This window comes from Syngnathoides biaculeatus, chromosome 17, assembly GCF_019802595.1.
Source record: "Syngnathoides biaculeatus isolate LvHL_M chromosome 17, ASM1980259v1, whole genome shotgun sequence".
In the NCBI taxonomy this organism is placed as follows: Eukaryota; Metazoa; Chordata; class Actinopteri; order Syngnathiformes; family Syngnathidae; genus Syngnathoides; species Syngnathoides biaculeatus.
Genome location: NC_084656.1, coordinates 10,641,238 through 10,664,026, shown reverse-complemented (window position 1 = coordinate 10,664,026; position 22,789 = coordinate 10,641,238). Strand labels below are relative to the sequence as shown.

General features: G+C 40.1%; 1 protein-coding gene across 8 annotated transcripts in view; it reads right to left on the bottom strand.

Annotated features, from left to right (window-relative positions):
* Positions 1-779: 779 nt before the first annotated feature.
* nedd4l (NEDD4 like E3 ubiquitin protein ligase) overlaps positions 780-22,789 on the bottom strand; it is a 59,604-nt gene continuing 37,594 nt past the window's right edge. For 7 of the 8 annotated variants that reach the window (XM_061800499.1, XM_061800500.1, XM_061800503.1 and 4 more), the window contains 18 exons: positions 22,630-22,767; positions 21,107-21,298; positions 18,375-18,572; positions 17,297-17,374; positions 11,078-11,132; positions 9,781-9,839; positions 9,392-9,457; positions 7,885-8,114; positions 6,158-6,279; positions 6,009-6,079; positions 5,839-5,934; positions 5,079-5,152; positions 4,931-4,991; positions 4,784-4,843; positions 4,594-4,701; positions 3,721-3,817; positions 3,547-3,619; positions 780-2,386 (listed from right to left, as the gene is read on the bottom strand). In XM_061800499.1, coding sequence (XP_061656483.1) covers positions 2,284-2,386; positions 3,547-3,619; positions 3,721-3,817; positions 4,594-4,701; positions 4,784-4,843; positions 4,931-4,991; positions 5,079-5,152; positions 5,839-5,934; positions 6,009-6,079; positions 6,158-6,279; positions 7,885-8,114; positions 9,392-9,457; positions 9,781-9,839; positions 11,078-11,132; positions 17,297-17,374; positions 18,375-18,572; positions 21,107-21,298; positions 22,630-22,767 — 1,881 coding nt within the window. In that variant the 3' untranslated portion in view covers positions 780-2,283. The remainder of the gene's footprint in view (positions 2,387-3,546; positions 3,620-3,720; positions 3,818-4,593; positions 4,702-4,783; positions 4,844-4,930; positions 4,992-5,078; positions 5,153-5,838; positions 5,935-6,008; positions 6,080-6,157; positions 6,280-7,884; positions 8,115-9,391; positions 9,458-9,780; positions 9,840-11,077; positions 11,133-17,296; positions 17,375-18,374; positions 18,573-21,106; positions 21,299-22,629; positions 22,768-22,789) is intronic. The other variant, XM_061800505.1, reaches the window with a different exon arrangement.

The following is a 22,789-nucleotide window of genomic DNA, read 5'->3' as shown; positions in this document are numbered from 1 at the left end:
AATTGAGTATTTCCGATACAACGTTGCAATTAAATACTCTTACTACTTTTACTATTTAATACTTTATTATACCATCACTCTGTAATAAATAGTGGAGTACATTCCTTTGTCCACACTGGCTATGCAGCAAATTCGCTCTCTAGTTCTGTGGGTGATATCACACCAAGACAAAAGGGGCATTCCCAGGACAGTTAGTGATTGATTTGCACCAAAACGTGAGTGATATTGGAAATGACTGTCAATTTGATTTTCCTGGGAAAAAAAAATATACACAGAGAAGTCGTTGGTGAAATAAGAACAATCTAGAAGGTAAGTCGTGGTCAGCGTAATTAGGTAAATTCCACAGTATGTCTCACATAGTACAGTTCTTGGACCATAGTGATACTGGATTACTTACAGCTATTTAGTGTAGAATAATAGCAAACGTGTAAATTGCAGATAAATAAAAAAAATTTAAATGAAACTATAAAATAATTAAAAACAAAATGCAATTTAAGTGCTTAGTCCTCTGCAAGGAATAACCCTTTTGGTGATCTTGAATTATTTGGAGATTTTTGCTAGAATTTAGTCCCTCTGACCAGGAAATAAAAGGGATTCGCTGTAAACATAAAAAGTAAAACTACTCACCCATTAAAGACAAAACTCAATGGTGGAGGGGGTTGCTTGCATGCAGATTGATTCCGTCACCTTTATTGTCGCGGTAACCTCCATTCCCTGCCTCTATATGGTCAAACTTTTCTGAACAAGCCAGCCCGAATGAGATCAAGATAAAAGAAGAGTTGACAGAAGTTTCACTTTTATTGGACTGAAGTTAAATGAAGCACAAAAGAGTTGAGCGCAGAGAACAGTGGCGTCTTTTTAAGAAATTTGACATGCCACCGATTTTAGAAAAATAAGCAGAAACATACATAAGAAAGAATAAATGGCAACCGAGAGGGCGGCAACAGCAGGAAGTGGAAATAAAGTCATTTTCAACCCCCCCCCAAAATGTGGTTGGTTTAGCAGCTTAACCACGTTAGTTTGGGTTCTATTGCACCGGCTAAGCGCTGCATATGAAATAGAATCACATTCAAAAGTTGACGACACAGGTGACCTCAGTAATGTATAAAGTGCCCTTTACGTTCTGTGGTGTTAGAACAAGAAGTTTTTTTTTTTTTTTTTTTCCATTTTCTTTGTACTTTGTAATAATATTCAAGCGTTTTAAATCACAGCTTGTCTCTTTCTCCCACACACACACGCGCACATACATACACTTCATTTTTAGTGTTGATCGGTAATACTTCTGTTAAAAGTAATGCATACATACATTTATATATCATGAAAAAAAGAGAGCGATTTACAGCATTATGAACAAGCCGAGACTATTTATATCATGATAGTCTTGCAGAAACTAGCTCCGAATGTCCGAATCATGAGCCAAGTACATTTTGTCATTTTCATGCTGCTTTCGGAGCACTACGACGATATTCAGAGTAGTGATAACAATAATATTAACAAAACAAACAAACAAAAAAAAGATTTATTTAACACATTTGCTATTTATCACGTAACAAAGGATATGGAGTTTTTTTTTTTCCATTTGCACTTCATTTCGCGTGATCTATGAGAGTTGTCCAAATAGTAAACATCAGTACAAAGACGTCATATTTCCTGAAGGAATCATACCAATGATTTAAAAAAACAACAACCATATATATATATATATATATATATATATATATATGTATGTATGTATATATATATATATATATATATATGTATATATATATGTATGTATGTGTATATATATAAAAGAAACAAAACAAATCCTCCCGTAAATCGACAAAAAGGCTCCTGTGGCAACATAGGAGAAGGGGTGTGGCAAATTTCCTGAAGTGAAATTGGCTAGTTGGATCGAACGCTAAGGTAATCCGGTGTTAGGGGCCGTGTTAAGGCCTTGGCTGCAGCGCTAGCTAGGGTGGTGAAATGTTAGTCGTGGTTAGTAATAGTGCTTCCACAGGACGTAGTGGTGACGGGATGGTATCTCATGCTCATGCCAGGGGATTCAATCCTCTCCCTTCCCTGCTGGGGCGGCCACGCTCTAACCTATCCCCACGTTGAAAGATGCAGTGGGCATGTCGACTCACTGTACAGATGTGTATGGCTAACAGTCGGGCGTTGGCTAACCGCATGCTACAACAGCTGGTTTGGACGCTTTTTTGTTGTCGTATTTCCCGTTTGTTAATTCCCATAAATCGGGAGGTTGGTTTTGATGGCGTTTTTCGTTTGTCGGAGGCTTCCCGTCTAGTCAACTCCCTCAAAGCCCTGCGCGTTCTCCACAGCCATGAGCAGCTTCTCCCGCAGGTCCTCGAAGGATTCGTAGGTGGGAAGGTCCAAACGGTTGAAACTGGTGAGAGAAGGTTTAGTTAAAAACATTACGTGCGATTCAAGAAGTAAGCGATGTGAATAGGGGTTGGCCTTTATGGTTGCATAAATGCAATAAAAAAAAATCATTATTAATTGTCTTTTTTTTATGTATCATTATTAACTGATGCTTTTGACACATCGTGACAAGCAGAGCAGTCCCATATTTGCAGAATGCCACGTGACCAAACCCAGAAAACAGCAAAGGTAACTTCTCGTTTTCTACGCTGATACGGATAACTTTGGTTGATGACGTGGTTTTAAGAAAAACGTGCTCAAAGCTTGTTTTCTTCAGGACTGGCTTCTTCAGACAAAAGTTCAAAGCATGTATATCATAAATATGAATGAAGCCTCAACATGATCCTGCCGCTCCAGCCCGGTCGCGCTAATTGGGAGGCACACACCTGCGCCTCATGCGGGGTGATTATCCCCTGTGTATATATAGGACCCCGATGACGACTGGTCGTTGAGGTTCATGCCCTGTTCCAGCACTCTCGAATCCCTGATCGTCAACCCGTGTGTACCGACCTTCGCCTGTTCTCCGACCGACCCCGTAAGCCTGACTCCCTTGATACACCTCCCTGCTTTGATCGTTCTCCCATTTACCAACTCCTGCCTGCCCGCTGACCTGCCCTCTATGCCCGACATCCTGATTACCGCTGCTGCACCTGACTGCCTGCACGATCCCCGACCTTGGATTAATGAACGTTTTTCCCGAATTACCCCTGAGTCTCCCGTGTTATCCTGCATTTGGGTCCTACCTCCGTTCCGATGGGTCGTGACAAACGGGACATTTTTTGGGGGGGGTGATGATGGGAGGAGTCTATTTCGGTGTCCACGACACAGGGGCGACTTAGCTACGGCATCTACTATAGGACACCACTATTTAAGGAAATAAAGCTAGTTTAAATAAATTACTTTATGAATACATAGTATTAAGGAATAAATAGAATATTATTATTTTTTTAAACAATCTGAAACTAGTGACTATCATTCCCTCCTTGGGAAACTTGGGTGAATTATTATGATTATTTCAAAATTGGATAAAAAGAAACAAAATAGACTATTAGACCATTCCATAACTAGTGCTGAGCTGAATTAAATTATCTCTCAATCAAAACATAATATTACAAGGTAACATACCACGTGTGGGCTCTGGGGAGCTTATCCGGCGTTCCCCACTGCTCAATAGTGAACAGCTGAGGGCCATTGGAACCTTGATCAAGAACAGGTGTGTTAACATTTGCCCGCCTAAAGATGTTATTGAACAGAAACTACAATATTTAAAGGTGGAGCACGCGGCAAAGAAGGAAGTACCATAAAGCTCAGCAAAGCCGTTCATGGGTACCCGCGACGTTCCTGTAACGAACTGGAGGAGTCGGATCCTCTTTTCAGCGTCCATCAACAACACAACCTGAAAAAAAGGAAAATTTCAATACACAATTTATATTAAATCATTGGGAAAAAAATGGATATCCAACAATACATTTCACCAGAGAGAAAAAATGCTGAAATTATTTGAAAAATGTTGTCTCGATTTTTAATAGCATTGAGTCTTTGGAATGGAGCAGCTAGTAGTGGAGCAGTCACGCTTTGACATACACAAAAGTTGAATGTTTAACTTTCACCACCAGGTCAATTAGCAGAGAGTAACGATGGTTGGCTCGATTCTTGACAGTGTTGTGACTACTCACTCTTCGTTAAAACAAAATTAGTGGAGCAGCTTGTAGCTGAGCAGTTGCATGTCTAAACAATAGAATGTTGAATGTTTAACATATGATAGTTAATTTAGTTGAGAGTGGCAGATGTAACAGCAGGTACATGTTAAAAATATGACCAAATAAAATGTCCATTTTACATTTCAATACTTGGTGTATGAAAAAGTAACAAGTATTTACATTTTTTACTCTGCTTTAAAATAAAATGAATAGAGCAGCTGTAGCTCCATTCTCGCTGCTGTTGTGACGTTTTGGTCTTCGTGTTTGCAGTGTGTGTGTGTTTAAGGTTCAAATCAAGTCAGATGATCAGCGAGGACATGTTGAGACTTTCATCGGCGCAAACAAGTCTGTTCATCCAAACAAACTTTGATCTTCAAAAGTGACACCAACAGAGCGATCACATTTCAGCACTGGGGCAAAAACACAGAAACCAAGTAGGGAGGAGCTTCATACTCAAAGCCAAACAACTGACCTTCCAGAACCACTGGATGACTGGGTGGTTGGGACAGTAGCCATTCTTGTAAACTGTGTGCTGCCGCCAGTCATTGACGTCGACATCGCCCAGGCCGCACATGAGCAACTGCACAAACACAGTGCGAGGCAATCAGCGGCGAGTGTGGCACTCACTTTTATGAATAACAGTCAGCGTACAGCATGCATACCTCCAGTTCATTTTCATCAAAGATCTTGATCAGATCTATTTGGATCAGCTCAGTGAAGCCCTGCCAACAAGGAAACAGTCGTGAGCTAGTCCACAGTTTGGGGTCACACTGCCACACAGTGGCAACGAAGCAACGCTGCAGAAATACCTCCAGGAAGGCATTCATCTGCTTCTGAACCCGATTGACAAACCTCCACTGGATGACCAGACTGTAGGGAGACAAAGTGTGTAACTACCAGAAAACCTTGCATTGTCTTTACACATTAATTGTTAGAGCACGCAATTGATGTTCTTACTCGATGTATTCCTTCTTGTTTTCATTTGTGACCACCATGTCTGAGCCGCTGGGCTTGAGGTCCACCTGATATGTCTGGACAACAACAAAAAAAAAGTAAGAATAGACAAGGCTTTGCACCCCCATTTTCCTGGCAAATCCTTAAAAATTATCATCTCAGTGGGACTCCATACTTCCGACTGGAGATTCATTTGGACGAATTCTCTCGTAGGAGTTCGTCAAAGTACAAGCCCTGAAATTTGTTCAAAATGAGCAACTTGTTCAATTTTGGAGATGAATCCTCTAGACATTTTTGTGCATCCTGATAGGATTGCCATGTTAACCTAATTTCATGCATTATCAAGCATTTCATACATTAAACCAGTTTTGGGGGCTCAATTTTCACAAAATCACCCCCTTTTCCATGCCCAATCCTCAAAATGATCATTCAACACTGTGCTGCCCACCGTTTGATAGTGTAACCAAAAAAGGTGGACAATTAAACACCACCAATCAGTCTCAAAAACCCCAGAGAGTGTGTAAGCCCAAACCTCCTCAAATGTTTAGAGAGGATGTTTTTTTGTGTTTGGCAATAAAAAATAAACATACTGCCATAAAAAATTTGATCTTACTCATCCCCAGTGCTCCACACCACAGTTTAGTAATCCCTGCTTTACAGGCACCATAGACATTGTAAAAAAAAAAAAGACTTCCAAAAAACATCAACTCAAACGAAAACATTCTAAATATGAAACTGTGTACGAATAGCCAGCGTTCCATACCTGTCCAAAATTGTCCTCGTCAATACAAAACCGCAGGTCGAGCTCCGTGGGATCGTTCTCCAGGATCCATTTGAGGGAGTTGTAGTATTCACTGTCCTGCAAGGAAAATGGAAACACTTAAAACTGATATGCTGACCCAACTCAAGAGCCCCAGGATTACTTTAGCTCACCACAGACTCCATGTCCTTCAGGGAAATCTGTTTACCCAGCATCATCTTGTAGAATGGTCGGATAAAGAAACCTGCAGGGGGCACAAGTGAGTTGTGTGTGAATATCAGCAAACGAGAAGGGGGGTGTCAACAACAAAGTAGCCTCTAACCATCCAGTAGCTTCCCGTGAAACACGGCCATTCCCGCAACACGTCCGATGAACTTGAAATAGGAGAGGTGGTCCTCATTACACAGGCCAGAGTTGGGGTTGATCTGTAGGGTGTAGTTGTCTCTGCAGCACAAGCAAGCAAACATTTTGAGGACCACTTCTATCATCCCGTTCATGACATTTCTGTCACTTTGGCAGGATTTAAAAAACATGGTTTAAGTGACAAAATTCCAAGATGGATTTACACGTGGTTCAAATGACAAAGTTCATGTTTTTTGTTCAGTAACACAATTTGGATATTTGTCAAGACAACATAAAAGGGGAAAAAATGACTATCTTGAGACCCGCATCAGACCTCTTCCAAATGTGGATAAAAATTCAAAACATATCAGATATGCACCAATATGACTACAGTGTAAACGAGCAGATCCGACAGACGTCATCAAAATATAACGATTGGTTATGTGTACACACCAGCGTCTGTACAAACAACACAATCAAAGCACTCCCTGTAATTCTAAACAGTGGAAGAAAAAAAAAATCTGACTAATGCCCTCACGTATTTATAGCACAACTCAAATGTCAAGGTACCGCAGTATTTCTTCAAATGGTGGCCCCTACCCTAAGAAATGCAGGGACTCAACTAGTCAATGTCGGTGGATCATCAAATTTGGACGTATGAACTCTTCCCTTAAATAGACACCTTGAATTTTCCACTTGGGAAAACATTTAACAACAAAAACAACCTACTGAAGAATGTCAAAGTGTCAAGTCTTATGGTGTGAAAGACTTCCCTGGCTAGTGTTAAAAGACATCTTCTTATAATTTGATGTTATTATTATTATTTTTTTAACTCTTCTCCACTAGCTGCGTACATACAATAGTTTAAGAAATGTCATTTATTCAACAGAATACTTAGTTAAACATAAAGGCGGTCCTCGTTTGATAATTTCTTGACATATGCTATTATAAGGTAAAAGATGATGCAAAAAGAACAAATTTTCCCAGCGGTGTAATAAGTCAGAAGGCATGCTCCCCTACTTACTATTTTTCATTCGACTGTTTAATATGTGTGGCCTAGAAGTGTTTTTCAGACAAATATTGACTGATTTTAATTTACTGAGTTAGCCTTTCAATGAAAGACTACAGAGTGTTCCAACTTTACTCTTGTAGAAACAGATCGCCACTGCAAACAAAGGACCTACTATCTGTAAAACCAATTGTTCACAATTTATAAGCATCTTTTTGGGACATCAAAGTATATAAACTTTCCATTGGTTGGAGGGCAGGAGAGTTTATTGCATGTCAGTTTTCGTATGAAAATCAGGGAAAAACATGAGGACTTGCAGTTGCTAAGGAACGGCTAAAGCAGAATTGTTTCTTTTGTATTATTTTTAGATGAAATAATTCAATGACTTAATTGTCTACGCAAGGGCTTGGTCACATGACAATACTTTTGTTTGCTCTACCTTTGCTCTAGATGCCAAAATGATGTGAGGTAATTGTCTGCGCCAACAAAAGCAGACAATCAGGAACCTTCCATTATATTCCCCTGTGTTAAATGTGGGAAATTGTTTCCATCAGGATGGATTTTTGAATGAGAGGAAGAGTTAATCAAAGGGAAAAGACATTCTACCAAGTCCTGCTGGGAAACAACACAACGCTTGAGCTCAATAGCAGAAGCATTTGTCCTTGTTTCAAGGGGGCCAAACTATTCCTCAGACTTACGTGGCAGAGTATTCGAAGAGGCCGTAGTAGGGGTTGAACATCTCCTTAGACAAAAGGAAGAACCATTCGCGGGCCACGCCGCCATAGTCCAGGCCCTTCTCTGACTCAAACTCGATCCACAGGCGCGCTTTCAGAACGTCGGGTTTTTTGAGCGACATGATCCGACGGTACGACTCCTCGAAGATGTTGTTGCGGTGAAGTTTCATCTCAAATCGGTTGGGGATGTCTGCCTGTAATTACACACAGTTGAGATTAAAAAAAAAAAAAGGTCAACATTAATTAGTTGATGATATCTGAGGTGTGTGTGTTTCTTTCGGCTTGTCCCTTTCGGGGTCGCCACAGCGTGTCATCTCAGATGAACGCATATATGTGTTTGGCACAATTTTTACGCCGGATGCCCTTCCTGACGCAACCCTTCTAAGGGAGTGGAGGCCCCAGTGGGATACAAACCCACAACCCCTGGTTTACCAAACCAGTGCTCTAACCACTGAGCTACGGGGGCTCTCAAGTTGATCATATCTGAGGGCTATGGCAAAATAGTGTCACCTTTAATAAAGATTATTGTGCTTAGAAACCAAACCTTTCTTGAAATGACCTCAAAAGTCAAACAAATTCAGCTTTATCATACAATACAGGAGTGCTATTTGATTATCATGTTCATCGATAACATTTGATAAGAGATGAATCGTTTTGAGACCTTGTTTAATATAATACTAATCTTAAAATCCTCTGAATTTCAGCCTCTGTGAATAAATAGTAAAGGAGCTAATATTTATATTACATTCATTATAATAATAAAGACTATCTTTCTGTTTCATCAAGATAAGGCATTGGAAAACACCTTTTTACTTTTGAAACCAATTAACATTTTTGCTTATTTTCTGACATGTTAGAGACCAAACTGATTAGTAATCAATGTTTGTGCATTTTATGCACTATGCACTGTCAATTTGAAATAATGTCTTGCTTTAGAGTAAAGGCCTAGATTTTTTTCCCCCATCCAATTCATTAAAAAAACATTAATTCATTATCTAAATAATCTTTACTTTCATCTTTAGTATTAACTTAATCTCACTTTAACTGTTATATCAGCGGTATTAATCGGTCAGAACCAATTAGTTGTGTAAATAGTGTCATTGGTAATATTACAGGGATTTTGATTAAACATTGAACCAAACTTCTTGAAAGTGTCTCAAAATTCAAACAGTCCGTTCCACCACTTTACGAATCACGTTGTTGACCTTTAATGTACTCTGGCAGCCGCTCACCTTACAATTACTAATGCCAATATGAAGATCCCCAACAGTATAAAACAACATGAAAAAAAAACCTGAAGTACTGATTGAGAACATTTTAACAGTCAAAATTATAGCAATTGATATTCAACAAGCAAAAAAAAAAAAATCATCACTTTGTGAGGACAAAGAGAGTGGGGAGCGTCTGCAATCAAGCATCATTATAGAAACTGAGGTTTTCCACTGTAAGAATATTCTTCCACACTTCTTACCGGCTTCTTCAGTTTCTTCCGAAAGTAGTCATATTTTTGCTTGAACTCTCTGGAATACGGAACAGCCTGCACAACAGAGACAAGAAAAGCAGTAACATCCAGAATCCTCATGATTGAGTAGCCTTGAAGTGTGGACAATTCAACGGTGGTACTTTTGCTAAAGTTTGGCAAAGAAAACAAAGTTAGATAGCAAACTGTCCTGCTTGGTGGGAACACGGCTTAAAATGGCAACTTGAGAGTCGTGCTGCACTAAACGGACACTGAGGTGTTGGCATGCTATGTGACAAAAGGGACAGACTGACAGGAGGAGGGCGACAGTGTTAACAGAGTACTATTGTGTATTGTTTCCAACTCGTGGAACATATTAGCGCAGAATGGAAACTACTCACCGGTCCCGTGATAGCAGGACTCTGAAGTCGCGGGTCCTCCCACTGCGTGTTCTTTGTATCTAGAGATAAAAGATATGTCAGAATACTACCAGACTCAAGGCCTTCTTTCCTCACAGGGCCTTTGGTCAAGTACTGGTAATCAGAGTTTTATGTTTACAAGTGAACCTCGCTATTCACAGGGCAAAGGGACTAAAGTTCTGCCAGTACTAGTTCTAGAGATGAAAGTTTTTCTTTTTTTTTCCATTACTCAATAAGACATACTGAGGAGTATGCAAAATACTAGCTAACCAAACTTGGTCATGTTCTGAAAAATCCATAATGCTTTTAATTATTGATAAAGATTGAGAATATTGGATTAGTTCTACCATTTCTGAAAACTTGAAACCCTTTTTTGTGGAGTACATGATGTGGCCTGGATTCACCCAGACTGTATCTCCAGCGGCCCCCGAATAAGTTGAGTTTGAGACCCCTGATCTCAGTTATCTGCTCATTTAAGTTAGGGAGGAAGATTGTAAATTAGTGGTGTTAAACATACGGACCACGGGACAAAACCACCCCCTAAGACAAATTCTTTACAAAACAATTCCACACAATTGATAATGATGCCTATCCTAACTATTAACAGCAAGTGGCTTTCTTCTTTTTACAAGGGTGACAATATCTAAAATGAGTTTTGAATCAATATCACATTACACGTGTTTTATTAACTTAGAGGTTTGCCTATTTTTTTTTTTTAAATACTTTTCCGTTTTACCTGTACAGTTAGTAATCGTTTTATGACAGCGACATTTCAATTTTGGAACTTATTATTTCCATTATTTCCTCCATTTTCAATTAGAACTGTACAATATATAAATCAGTCCTTCCTTCACAGGGTGTAGCGCTACAATCTCAAGTAATATCCATATGTTTCTTTGTTGTAGGTGTAGAATGATTTAGTTTTCTCATTTTGATTATAGTTGGCACTTTGTTTTTATCTTTGTCTCACCCACCCCTCTAGAAATTCTGTTCTGTTTGACTGATTCACTCTCATCCTCAATAAAACTGCAATTAAAATACGAAGAAATCTCAGACGAAGCTCAGAAACGCCACTGTGACAAAGTAAGACTGTTGTGGTATCAAGGGGATGCAAATTCTCCATTCTGCTTGATCTAACAACCAAACACGACACACACACGCATACACACACAAAATAACTGTACAATATAGGAGATAGTTTGAGAAAAGGCATTAGGTTATTTGCAAGAGTGGCGTAATCCACTTAGGGATGGAAAACAAGTCTCAAGTGTCATCTTACTGTGATCAATGTAGAAGGTACGTCCATCTGTGTGAATTCGCTCTTCCCACCCAGGCTAAAAAGATAAAACAAAAATGAGCATGAGATGGGTGAAAAAACACACACAGTCACCATTTAAAACGGGCCATGCTCAAATACTAATTCCAATCTGTTCTTTATTCCAGGCTTTTTTGTTTTATTTGTCCCACTTCCAAAAAGGAAACACAAACTGCAAACCTAAATCAAACATCCCAAAAGGAACTTGATTTAAATTTTTATTTAAAAAAATACTGCTCTTATTTGAGTCAGGACTGCAAAGACAGAACGGATACCACCACACACGACACAGAAGGCTCATCACCACGACTATCACCACCGGCTTCAGGTCCAAACCAGAGAGCTATTGCTGAAGAGTCACAGGCCACACACACTCATTCAGCACTGGCAGTCAGGCAATTCAAGAAAGAAGATAGAGGAAAGAGGGACTTAAAAGAGGCCAAGACTACACTCCTCGGTTATAGAATCCACAAATGCAGATACATGCAGTTCCAATCTTTGGTTTGAAGTTTGCTTTAGCCTCTCTTTAAACCGGCATCGTACACTTCACATTATTGCCATTGTTTGTACTGTTTAATTTTCAGTTGTATTTTTCATTCCTGAAACACAAATTTGGAGTTGTACTCCAATTTCCTTGTCTCTGCGCCCCAAAAAATTGACAAAGATTTGAAAAAAAAATTTCCCCTCCCCACCTTTACAGTGGTGCATTTAAAATTCCACACCTTAAATTGCTTATAGTAAAGCAAAGCAAATTTATTTATATTGCCCATTTAATACACAAGGCAACTCAATGTGTCTTACATGATTAAAAACATTTTTTTTAAAAAGGAAATTAAAAAAGAAGAAAAAATTACAGCTTAAAACAGCATATAGTGAAAGAAATGTTAAAAAATTTAAATATTCTAAAAAGCATGACAAAAAAGAAGGCGCCTGCAGCGTTTTAAATGGTCTCTTTCGAGAGTCCATTTGGAAGACCACAACAATAGTCATATGGTAGAGGTGGAGTGGGTTCAATTTCTGGTCAGTGATGGTGTCTATGTGCCCTGTGAGTGACTGGCGACCAGTTCAGGGTGTAGTCTGCCTTTCACCCAAAGTTAGCTGAGATAGCCTCCGGTACTCCCGGGACCCTTGTGTGGATAAGCGGCTTGGAAAATGGATGGATGGAAATCTACTTGAGATAAAAGCATGGATGAGCTTCTCCTGGTTCTGGTTGACACGTGCAAACTGGATATGTTCTTCAGATGGTAAAAGGCAGTTTTAGTCATGGATCTGATATGGCTGTTGAAGGTCAGGTTTGACTTAATGAGAACACCAAGATTTTGGACCTGGTGTTTGTTTTTTAAAGATAGCGAGTCCATGTGTTTACTAAGGACAGTCTTCTTTTCTTTATTGCCAAAAACAATCATCTCGGATTTGTTGTTGTTGCCAAAACAGTGATACAACACCTCAAATAAACTGCAGTCATCTGCTGACTGTAACTGTCATGTGCATCGCTAAGATAGTCAAAATTAAAATTCTGGCATATGCAGGCTGAACAAGAGGGGTCGAAGAATTGACACTTGAGGGACCCCATAGGTCATTGCGATTTGTTGAGATTCGGCATGTCCAATGGTTACAAAGTATCTTCTTTCTTCCTGGTAGGACCCAAACCATCTCAGGACTGTTCCATTTAGTCCTACCAATGTTTCCAACCTGTTTAGCAGTAAACTATGAGCTACCATAATTATGATATATTACAATTATAATTTGCAGTCTGTGAATTTTCTCATAAAATGTCAAAAATTTCATGAATTCATAATCAAAGATTTGGACATTCTGTGATTGGTCTCGTACATTTTTTGATAAGAAGGTGAGTAAAAATGTAGGCTGGTATGCAGTGCTGGAATGTATAGAATACCTTGTTACATTAAAGAACTTCAACACAAAAGGACAATAAAGTAAAGGACATTGTTTAAGCATTATATTTATGTGGGAAAAAAATGACTGTCAGATCAAATGTAGTCCAATACAATTCACCAAACAGCTTAAAACACTGTTTTAGTGGATGTGTCTGTATGTGGGGAAACACTGGTAAGTTGCCTAGTGGCCTAGTTGACACTGCAATGTTTGTTGAGGTTGTTTCTCAACTAAAACCATCAACTTGCATTTTAGATCCTGTTGCTGGCCTTATTTCAAATTAGGTTACGGCGTTTTAGATGATGAAATCTTTGACCGCTGTAAATCACTCCCTTCAGATAGTACCCAGAGAAAACCCATACAGGCATGGGGAGAACATACAAACTACACCTAATCGAGGCCAGATTTGAACCTGGGTTGTCAAGAACTGTGAGCCAGATGTGCTATATATATATATATTCAGTTCAGTTTACCTTTTTCAAGTATTAGTTGAGCATTCTAGTTTTTCATTTTATCTTAGAATTAATCATACATTTTGCTTTCATCTACTTTTTTGACTGTTCATCTTTAATTATTATTTATGGATGGTCATATTTCTAAGTGATTTTATTTATGAATTTTATAGGCCTGTTGTGTGACATCATTTCTGTGTTAAAATGTTATTTGAAACATTGCTGGTACAATTAATAATGAATGCCGGTACAGTTAATAAAGGTTTCATTAAGGTGACAGTTTTGGACTGAAAAGCATTATGCTACATATAACTCATCAGAAATGTTTTTAAAGTGGACCAAATTGGATGCCCCCCTTTGAGACACTAATCCACATTCATCATCTTCCTTGCAAAAACTGTGCAGGGTGCTCCATTTTTCCTCAGTGATACAGTTACACGGACATGGCATAATCTTAGAGGCTCTGGGAATGAGCCAAGCGTGAGGGGGGTACGGTGCAGAGGCCGTGCTAAGAGAGAGGAAGCTGGAAAGGGAGGATGAAAAAGTAGGAAGATGTATAGTCGGGTCCATCAATATTGTGACATTGAAACAATTCTCATCTTCTTGGCACTCAAACACCACCCCAACGGATTCGAAATGAGAGAAACAAGATGTGCTTTAACTGCAGAGGTTCGGCTTACATTTGATGGTATTTACATCTATATCAGGTGAACAGTGTAGGAATTACAACGGTGTGGGTGGGGTGGGGGGTTATATAAATACACCCAAGACACACACACACACACACACGCACACACACACACACACATATATATATATATGCCCTCCACTTTTTAAAAGACAAAAAAAACATTTACTTTTTAATACTGCACAACATCTGCAGGCAATTCCAGCCTGAAGTCTGGAAGCAGATGCAAACTTTCAGGCCTAGAGTTGGTCTTGCAGGCCTCTACAGCAACTGCCTTGAGTTCCCATTTGTTATTGGAGCATTTTCTCTTCAGGTTTGTCTTCAGCGAACGCAAATGCTCCAAGCTCAACCACCGGACCATGGACACTGGGACACGCCTCTTGTGAGGGTTATTTTGCAAGACCTTTATAAAGTCTGACTCTCTTTGACAATCACCAAATCTATCAGGTTGCGTTCGTAGCCGGGCAGTGAGTAGACGCACACAGTCACACAACCTGTTACAATTTGAGGACAATCTATCTTTGCGCAGTGGGAAGGACGACTCGTCGATTAGTCGAATAACTGATTCAACCCCTAATGTCCAGTTAAATCTAGGTAACCATTGATCACAGTTTTGTGACATGAAGCTGCATTAAGGTTTCTCACTGAACATATAGAGGAGTTACCACAAGGTCTTCAATGAAATCAAACATTCAATTTCACTGCGACCATGGCGACTTGGCTCATGTCTAGGAGACTGCAGGAGACGTCACAGAGACGCCTTGCAACCAGCCGAGACTCGAGTCGCCATCAGGTCACCAACAACTCTGTAAGCCAGTGAGACAGGGGTCTTAATGCACATCCTGTTTCATTTAAAATTGATTACAATGATGTTTAGAGTAAAAAAGATGAGAATTGTGTTGCTGTCCCAGCATTTATGAACCTGACTGTAAAACCCATTCATGCTGGTCACAAGAGAGAAATGACAGAGAAAGAAAATGAAAAAATAGAAAAATAAAGTGCATTGCTGTCTGCAGGCATGATGTGACCACTGCGTGGCGGAACAGACAGGTAGGTAGGCAGGCAGACAGAGGGAGCCGACCAACCTCCACTGGTAGGTGCTGCCAAACACACATGGCCCACAGGGTGCGGAAGAAGTAGCGGACATTATTAGATCCACCAGAACAGAAGAGAGAAATAAGAGAACATACACACGCATGTGCATGCGAACCACACATTCCATGAAGAGTCACATTATGGCACTACTGTAATGCTTGTTCCCTTTGCAAAACAATCCCATTTCCCCACCACACACCCATGGTTGCCTCTTTTCTCACAAGCCTGAAAAGGAAATGCCTCTCACAGCCTCATGGTGAGATAGCGCCTTAATCATGAGTTCAGCGACACATCAAACAGTGGAACGACGAAAACTGAACGCAACTGAAGTTGTACAATTTTGGAAACTTGTGCATTGGAAGTTGACCGAAATCCATTTATGCAATACCTTAGTTAAACCTAAAATACATTTAAAGCCAGAAGTTCACATACACAGTGTAAAACAGTGACTTGACTTCAGAGAGTAAGACAAAAAAAATGAAATCTGTGTTTTTGCATAGTGTATGTAAACTTCTGGCTTCAACTGTGTACACACACACACACACACACACACACACACACACACACACACACACACACATATATACACAGACCCACACATGGACACACACGTACATAATTGTAGTATGTATACTTATATACAAACCCAATTCCAATGAAGTTGGGACATTGTGTTAAACAGAAATAAAAAGAATAGAATGATTGTAGAATCATGATCAATCTATATTAAATTGAATACGACAAAGATATTTAATGATCAAAATGATAAACTTTATTGCCTCTAGCAAATAATCATTAATTTTGGATTTTATGGCAGCAAAACATTCCAAAAAAGTTGGGACAGGGTCATGTCTAATGTAGTTTGGCATTATTTTGCTGAAATAAGCACGGGCATCCATGAAAAAGACATTCCTTGGATGGCAGCATATTTTTCTCCAAAATGTGTAAATGGCTTTCAGCATTAATGGTGCCTCTACAGATGTGTAAATTACCCATGCCATTGGCCCTATCACACCCTTTTGAAGTTTGCATCCATAACAGTCCGGATAGTTCTTTTTGTCTTTGGCCTGGAGGACACGATGTCCACAATTTTCAAAAACAATTCGACATATAGGCTCGTTGGACAACAGAATACTTTTCCACTAAGAATCAGTCCATCATAAATGAGCTTGGGCCCAAAAAAAAAACAGCAGTATTTCAGGGTGTTGTTGATAAATGGCTTTTGCTTTGCATAGTAGAGTTATAAGTTGGATTTACTGATGTAGCGCCAAACTGTATTTACTGACATTGTTTTTCTGAAGTGTAACTGAGCCCACGTGGTGATATCCTTTTCATATTGACACTGGTTTTTGATGCACTGCTAACTGAGGGATCGAAGGCTACGGTCATTCAATGTAGGTTTTCAGCCTTGCCGCTTACATAGTAATTTTTTCCAGATTTTCTGAACCTTTTGATGACATCATGGACCATAAATGATGAAATCCCTAAATTCCTTGCAATTGTACGTTGAGGAACATTGTCCTTAAACTGTTCGACTAGTTTCTCATGCACTTGTTCCTTGCCCCGTCTTTGCTTGTGAATGACTGGGCAATTCAGGGAAGCTCCTTTTATATCTAATCATGGCACCCACCTATTCCCATTTAGCCTGTTCACACCTGGAGGATGTTCCAAACTGCTCCTCAACTTTTTCAGTCTTTTCTGCCAGCTGTCCCAGCTTCTTTGGAACATGTCGAAGCCATAAAATTCCAAGTTAATAACTATTTGCTACATAGCATCATTTATCAGTTTGAACATTAAATATATTGTCTTTGTCATGGATTCAATTAAATATAGGTTGAACATGATTTGCAAATCATTGTATTCTGCTTTTATTTATGTCTAACACAACGTCCCAACCACTGGAATTGGGCTAGTAATAAAAATCCTGAATTCTGTTAAACTCCAAGAGCTACAACTGGTAATTTAACTTTGAGAACACTTGAAAAGGTCATCATAATCGTGGTACTTTTTTGAATATCCAGTTCAGATGACCGAGCGGCAAAATGTACTTACAGGAAGAGGGCCGAGTTCACCAGGTTCCATGGAGTTCTTATTTCTCATATGGACAGGATACTTCAACCTGGGATCCTCCTATTAAAACAAGGGATAAGGGAGGAGGGATTATATATTGGATTATATAATTAGAAATGCATATATTACTTTTACTCAAAATTAAAACTACATTAAATTATAGTTTGTGACATTACGACCTCGGTTCAAAACTGGCATCGCCAGTGTGAAGTTTGGATGGGGTCCCCGTGCCCGCATGGGTTTTCTCTGGGTACTCTGGTTTTCTCCCACATCCCAAAAAACATGCCTGATAAATTAATTGAAGACTGAAAACCTCCTACACGTGCAGTGACCAAGCTGCCGTCTCTGGAGCTATCTTCCGTGTAGTTTGCCTTTATACTCAAGCACAACCCACGAGCGCAGTTTTGAAAATGTGCTGCAGTTCTCCTCCAAGTCAGAGGTGTCACTACGACTGATATTACTAGGATGAAATACCGTGGCGTTCCCTCAGTACATTTTGGTTATTTCCAGTAGCCATTTTTTTCAGTTTCTTTTGTGTAACAAGGCACAAAGCAACAACAATGGTTACCGTAGAATACTGTCTCCTTCAACAAATTGACCTAAATGACCAGATGATACATATAATTCTAATGCAAAATTAATCAAGAAGGTGAGGTCCGCGGCTTTCTCCAAGCAGTAGCTTCTTTTTGTGTGTGTGCACTGCAAGCTACGCACAGCCTTAAGTTTCCCGTAGGAATGTGAATGAATGCGAATGTTTATATGTGCCCTCCAATTGGTTGTTGAGTTAAGGGTATACACCACTTCTTGCCCAAAGTTAGCTGAAATTGGCTTTAGCTCAGCTCCGACCCAAGTGAGGATATGTGATATGGAAAATCGATGAATCTAAAATAGATATTGAAATTTGAATACACAGTACTTTTAAATTAGATTAAAATGATGAATTCTTAAAAAATGCCAAAAAAGGGTTCAACCAATCAAAACATTTGTTTTATTTTTTCAACTTCTTTCAAATTTAATTCAGACCATATTTGGTACAGAGAATAGAATCAGTGTTACTGACCCAGGTTGTCGTTCTGCTGTTGTGGTCGATGAAGAAGGGCCGTCCATTGGGGGCAATCCTCATCTCCCAGCCTGGCGGCAAGAAGCTCAGATGGGCCTTGTGCTGAGACTTGGGTGAGCTGTAGGGCGACGGCTGTGGGGACTGAGGGTTGGAAAAGGTGTCCTTCACTGCACGCCGCGCCGGGATGTTGTTTACCCCCTGGGTGAACAATTACAAATAAGAGCAATGACATCAGTCCCAAATGTCCTAGATAATCCTTAGAAAACAATTGGAATGCTGTAGGAACAAAGTTAAGGTTCGCAACATGTTCATAAAAAAAAACCCTCATTTTCGCAATAGGCAAAGGACAATTAGCAAAGTGCTATGATGCCCGGATTTGACCCATTTTAAAAAAAAACATTTTCAGTTCAGTTTTCCATTAGTGGTATTTTTTTTGAAAGATTAAAAAAATAACTCAAATGACTCACTGCATTTAACAATCTGAAACTTTTAATGAAGATAGTCAGTGCTAAAAGTCATTCTGACCCTTGCAAAGTCAACTTCTTGTGCTTATAAGCTTTTTAAAGAACATTAACCATACAGTGGCTAATAAATGTTCCAACATAAAATCACTCATCATATGCCGATCTTAACTTCACACAAGACAAAATGTGTTAATTAACAGTCTAATCTGGATGTTCTAATTATGTTTCTGTTTTTTCACTCAGGCTTTGACAGGATGTTATCATCACACACACCTACACACACGTTAATTAAATCTCCACCAGGTTAGCTCTCTAGGTAGTACAGCCAGCAACGACAAAGACCTTATACCACATCTTATCTTAATTAGCTCCATTTCCGCAATGTATGTTCCAAACAAATATGTGCGTTTATTCTGAGATGACACGCTGTGGTGACCCCGAAAGGGACACGCCGAAAGAAACTTACTATATATCATTGAACTGAAAAGTCAACAGCAGAAGCGACGAGCTCCTATGAACACCTCAAAGTACAAAGAAAATAAATATCACTGATGTACGATTAGGCCAGGGGTCGGGAACCTACGGCTCGCGAGCCATACCTGGCTCTTTTGGTGGTTGCATATGGCTCATCGAGCCCTCTTAACGACACGCTGTCCATGTGATTTTTGTCGTGCAGAGGTTTGTCCTAGTGGCGTTGCCGTAGTTAGGTGTAGGAGGCAACGCAATGGACGTAGAGACAGTTTGCCTAGTGGGTTGCCATAGTTTTTGCATGGTAGTCGAAGCCCAGTGGTGCAGAAGGGTCCAACGCTGATCGTGTTGGAAAAACTAATTATGGAAACGGTTTTGACAAAGGTCGCTCAAAGAAAAGAATAAGAGTACCACCGAAGTTTTCAACAAGAATGGACAGCCATTGTGGAGATGGAGGGTTCTGCTGTCTGTTTAAATCCACAGATGGGGAGTATGCCAAAGCATTCGTATTCGACGTTGCCAATCAACATTTTGCCAAGTTCGCATCAAGACAAGATAATCAAACGAATAAAAGACACGCCCTTGTTGGCAAGAACTGTTCACCATCCTACCAGCATGATAGAAAATCAAATTGAATTATGTTCACGATTAATAGATGGAAATCTCAACGCCTGCGTGAAGATTAATCTGACAGTGTATGAAACAGACTGTCAAGCCATTAGCAAAACCAGGAAGCATCTGAAGTTGCATTAATTGTAAGAAGTGCTTTTGTCATCAATGGTTAGCAACATCATAATGTTATTTAAAAGAATTCAGAGACTGTATTGTACTCTTAAAGTGTTGTTTCGACATAAATGCGCTAATACACCTGTATTTAGTGTTTTAAATATTGCATGGCTCTTTTAAAATTCCGTTTAAAATATTTGGCATTTATGGCTCTCTCAGTCAAAAAGGTTCCCGACCCCTGGATTAGGCGCATGCTCCAGAGTGCAATGATTTTTCACAAAAGTGGAAGTGATAAAGTGAGGAAAGAAAATTATTATCCAATAAAGCACAGATACTTTCAACTTCTAAATAGATCCTTAAATTTTGAAAAAAAATTCTGTGTTTACTGAACTTGGTGTGTGGTTTACTCATTGATATTACCAAGACAGCACACCACACGCAATGATACATCTCCCTAAACAAAGAAGTTTGCAATCATTGAGATATCGGCATGGCTAAACTTGGCGTTCACAACAAACATAAGGATTTTTCATCGTGCATATTACACAAGTATAACATTTAGGACTGTCAGCTCTGCGTGCTTCAGAGCAAACCAGAAGGACGAACCCATCAAAACACACCCCACACACATCACAGTATAATGGATAAACGATCACAAGATCCTTTCAGGGACAAACCAACACTGGTGGCTGGCGCCTTTGCAAATTCATAATAAGAAAGCAAAACTGCTATAACCGACTTCAGCCTCAAGATGCGTTAACTCTGAAAGACTGAGCGATAACGGGATATATGTCTCGTGGAAAAAAAAACAGGTGAGGATTATGGGGCAATTTGTATAACAAGGGTGGAGAACTTTTTTTTTTTTTTTTAATCAGAAGCTACTTTAATCCTTCCGTGTGATGCTTTAATTGAGGAAATCCTCATTATTACATATTGACCATTAGAATAATTCCTCTTAAGGTTATAGTTTAGAACCGTATGTCAGGCAGTGAATAGCTCATACGTGACAGGTTCCCAACCCTTGTTCTCAAAGGGCTGCGGCGGACTGGTAGGGTACAGGTGACTAGGTCTCACCTCCAAGGGGGTAGAGAGGGTGACAGTGGGGGAGCTGAGGCTACGAGGTCGTCGGACTTGGGGCTCATGGAGGTGGTTGTTGGAGGCATTAGAGGAGGCATTGGAGGAGGGAGAGGGTGCGGGTGCCAGGGCGGCGGTCGCCCCTGACGGTGATGCCGCCGCTGCTGAGGTGCTGGCTCCGTCTTCAGTCAACTGCCAGGGAGTAAACCACTTTTGAGCTTGAGACGGGTCAGGAACTAAATCTACCACATGCTGCTTTTCCACTGTACAGGAGAATGCAGCAGGAAACTGAAAAAAACAACGCTGCATTGGATCAGAATCAGTCAGAATAAACAACAATAGCCCCTTTTACACTGCCTATAAAAGCTTTCAATTTACTGTCTTTTTTCCTTTGTTGTAACTCTGTATAAACAGCAATAACACAGAATGGGATGATAAAACTCAACCTGTTAATGTTCTGCTTTAGCCGCGACAGAGGGGAATAGAGGCTGTGTCACGGGACTGCACAATTCTGTGAAGTTTAACCCTTATTAGTCCCACCCAAATGTTGATGTCCGATAATGATCACTATTTTTTTTACATTGCAGCGGATTCTGTTCTGGCCATGTCATCATCTCATTATCTGATTAAGTGAGGTCCGTGTTGTGATGTGAAAGCATAAACAGTAGCAGATACATCCCATTTTGCTGCGCTCTGTATAAAGGGCACGGGCAGATAGATAGTACATATTTTCTTATGGCTATGTTGGCGGGCTCTGCGAAAGGAGGACACATCTTACGGAAGAGGAGATAAGAGTTCTGGTGCTGCAAAATAGAGACTCTGGATTGCATTACTGTAGCATCCAGACCTGAATCACAGCAACAGCTTGTATTAGTGAGCGTTTTATCTTTTTGTAATTTCTAGACGCCTACCCTAAATGTCTTACAATAGCAAATCTCCTCAATCTCAACTGACTACAATGGTAACTGATAAATATTACTCAGAACTGACTCCTCTTTCCCCATGTTGACAGGATACTGTGCAGTGGAAAAGGGGCACCATTGGCAAACACACCTTTTACCTTCGCCAAAGAGATTAAATTTCTTGTCTGCTTGTTAGGATTGTGCTAAAACCACTCTACAAATTCCACAAAACTTCCAAATTATGAATTGTGAGACTTGGCAAAGGTCTACTGAGTGTGTTTCCGAAATGGAATGCTTTTGATCGGGACCTCCTCCTTCAGCTCAATGGAGACAGATGGGAATCAGACAATAAGCAGTCAACAGATGCACGTGTACAAAAACAATTCAAAAAGAGAGAGATTAGATATCCAGCACCAACTAGACAACATAAAAACATGGGGAAGACAAACATGGGAAGGAGAAGATGTGCCTCCGCACTGGAGTGTCAGCAAACGCTAAACGAGAGGGAAGAACCAAATGGCACATAGTCCCCACAAGACTTCGAACAAGGGGATGAAGAAAGAATCAACACCACAACTTTGTAGAAGGAAGCTCCGCTTCTGCATCCTTGACCTCCTGTACCTGCACAATAGGCCTAGTCCAGGTAGTGGTGCGGTTGTTATGGTTGACGTAATAAGTTCTTCCCTTGCCGTCCTTCCGTTCCTCCCATCCAGGGGGCAGGCCCGGGGTGGTCAGGTTGAACGCGGTCACTGTGGGAGACTGTCCCCGCCCGGCGTGGAGA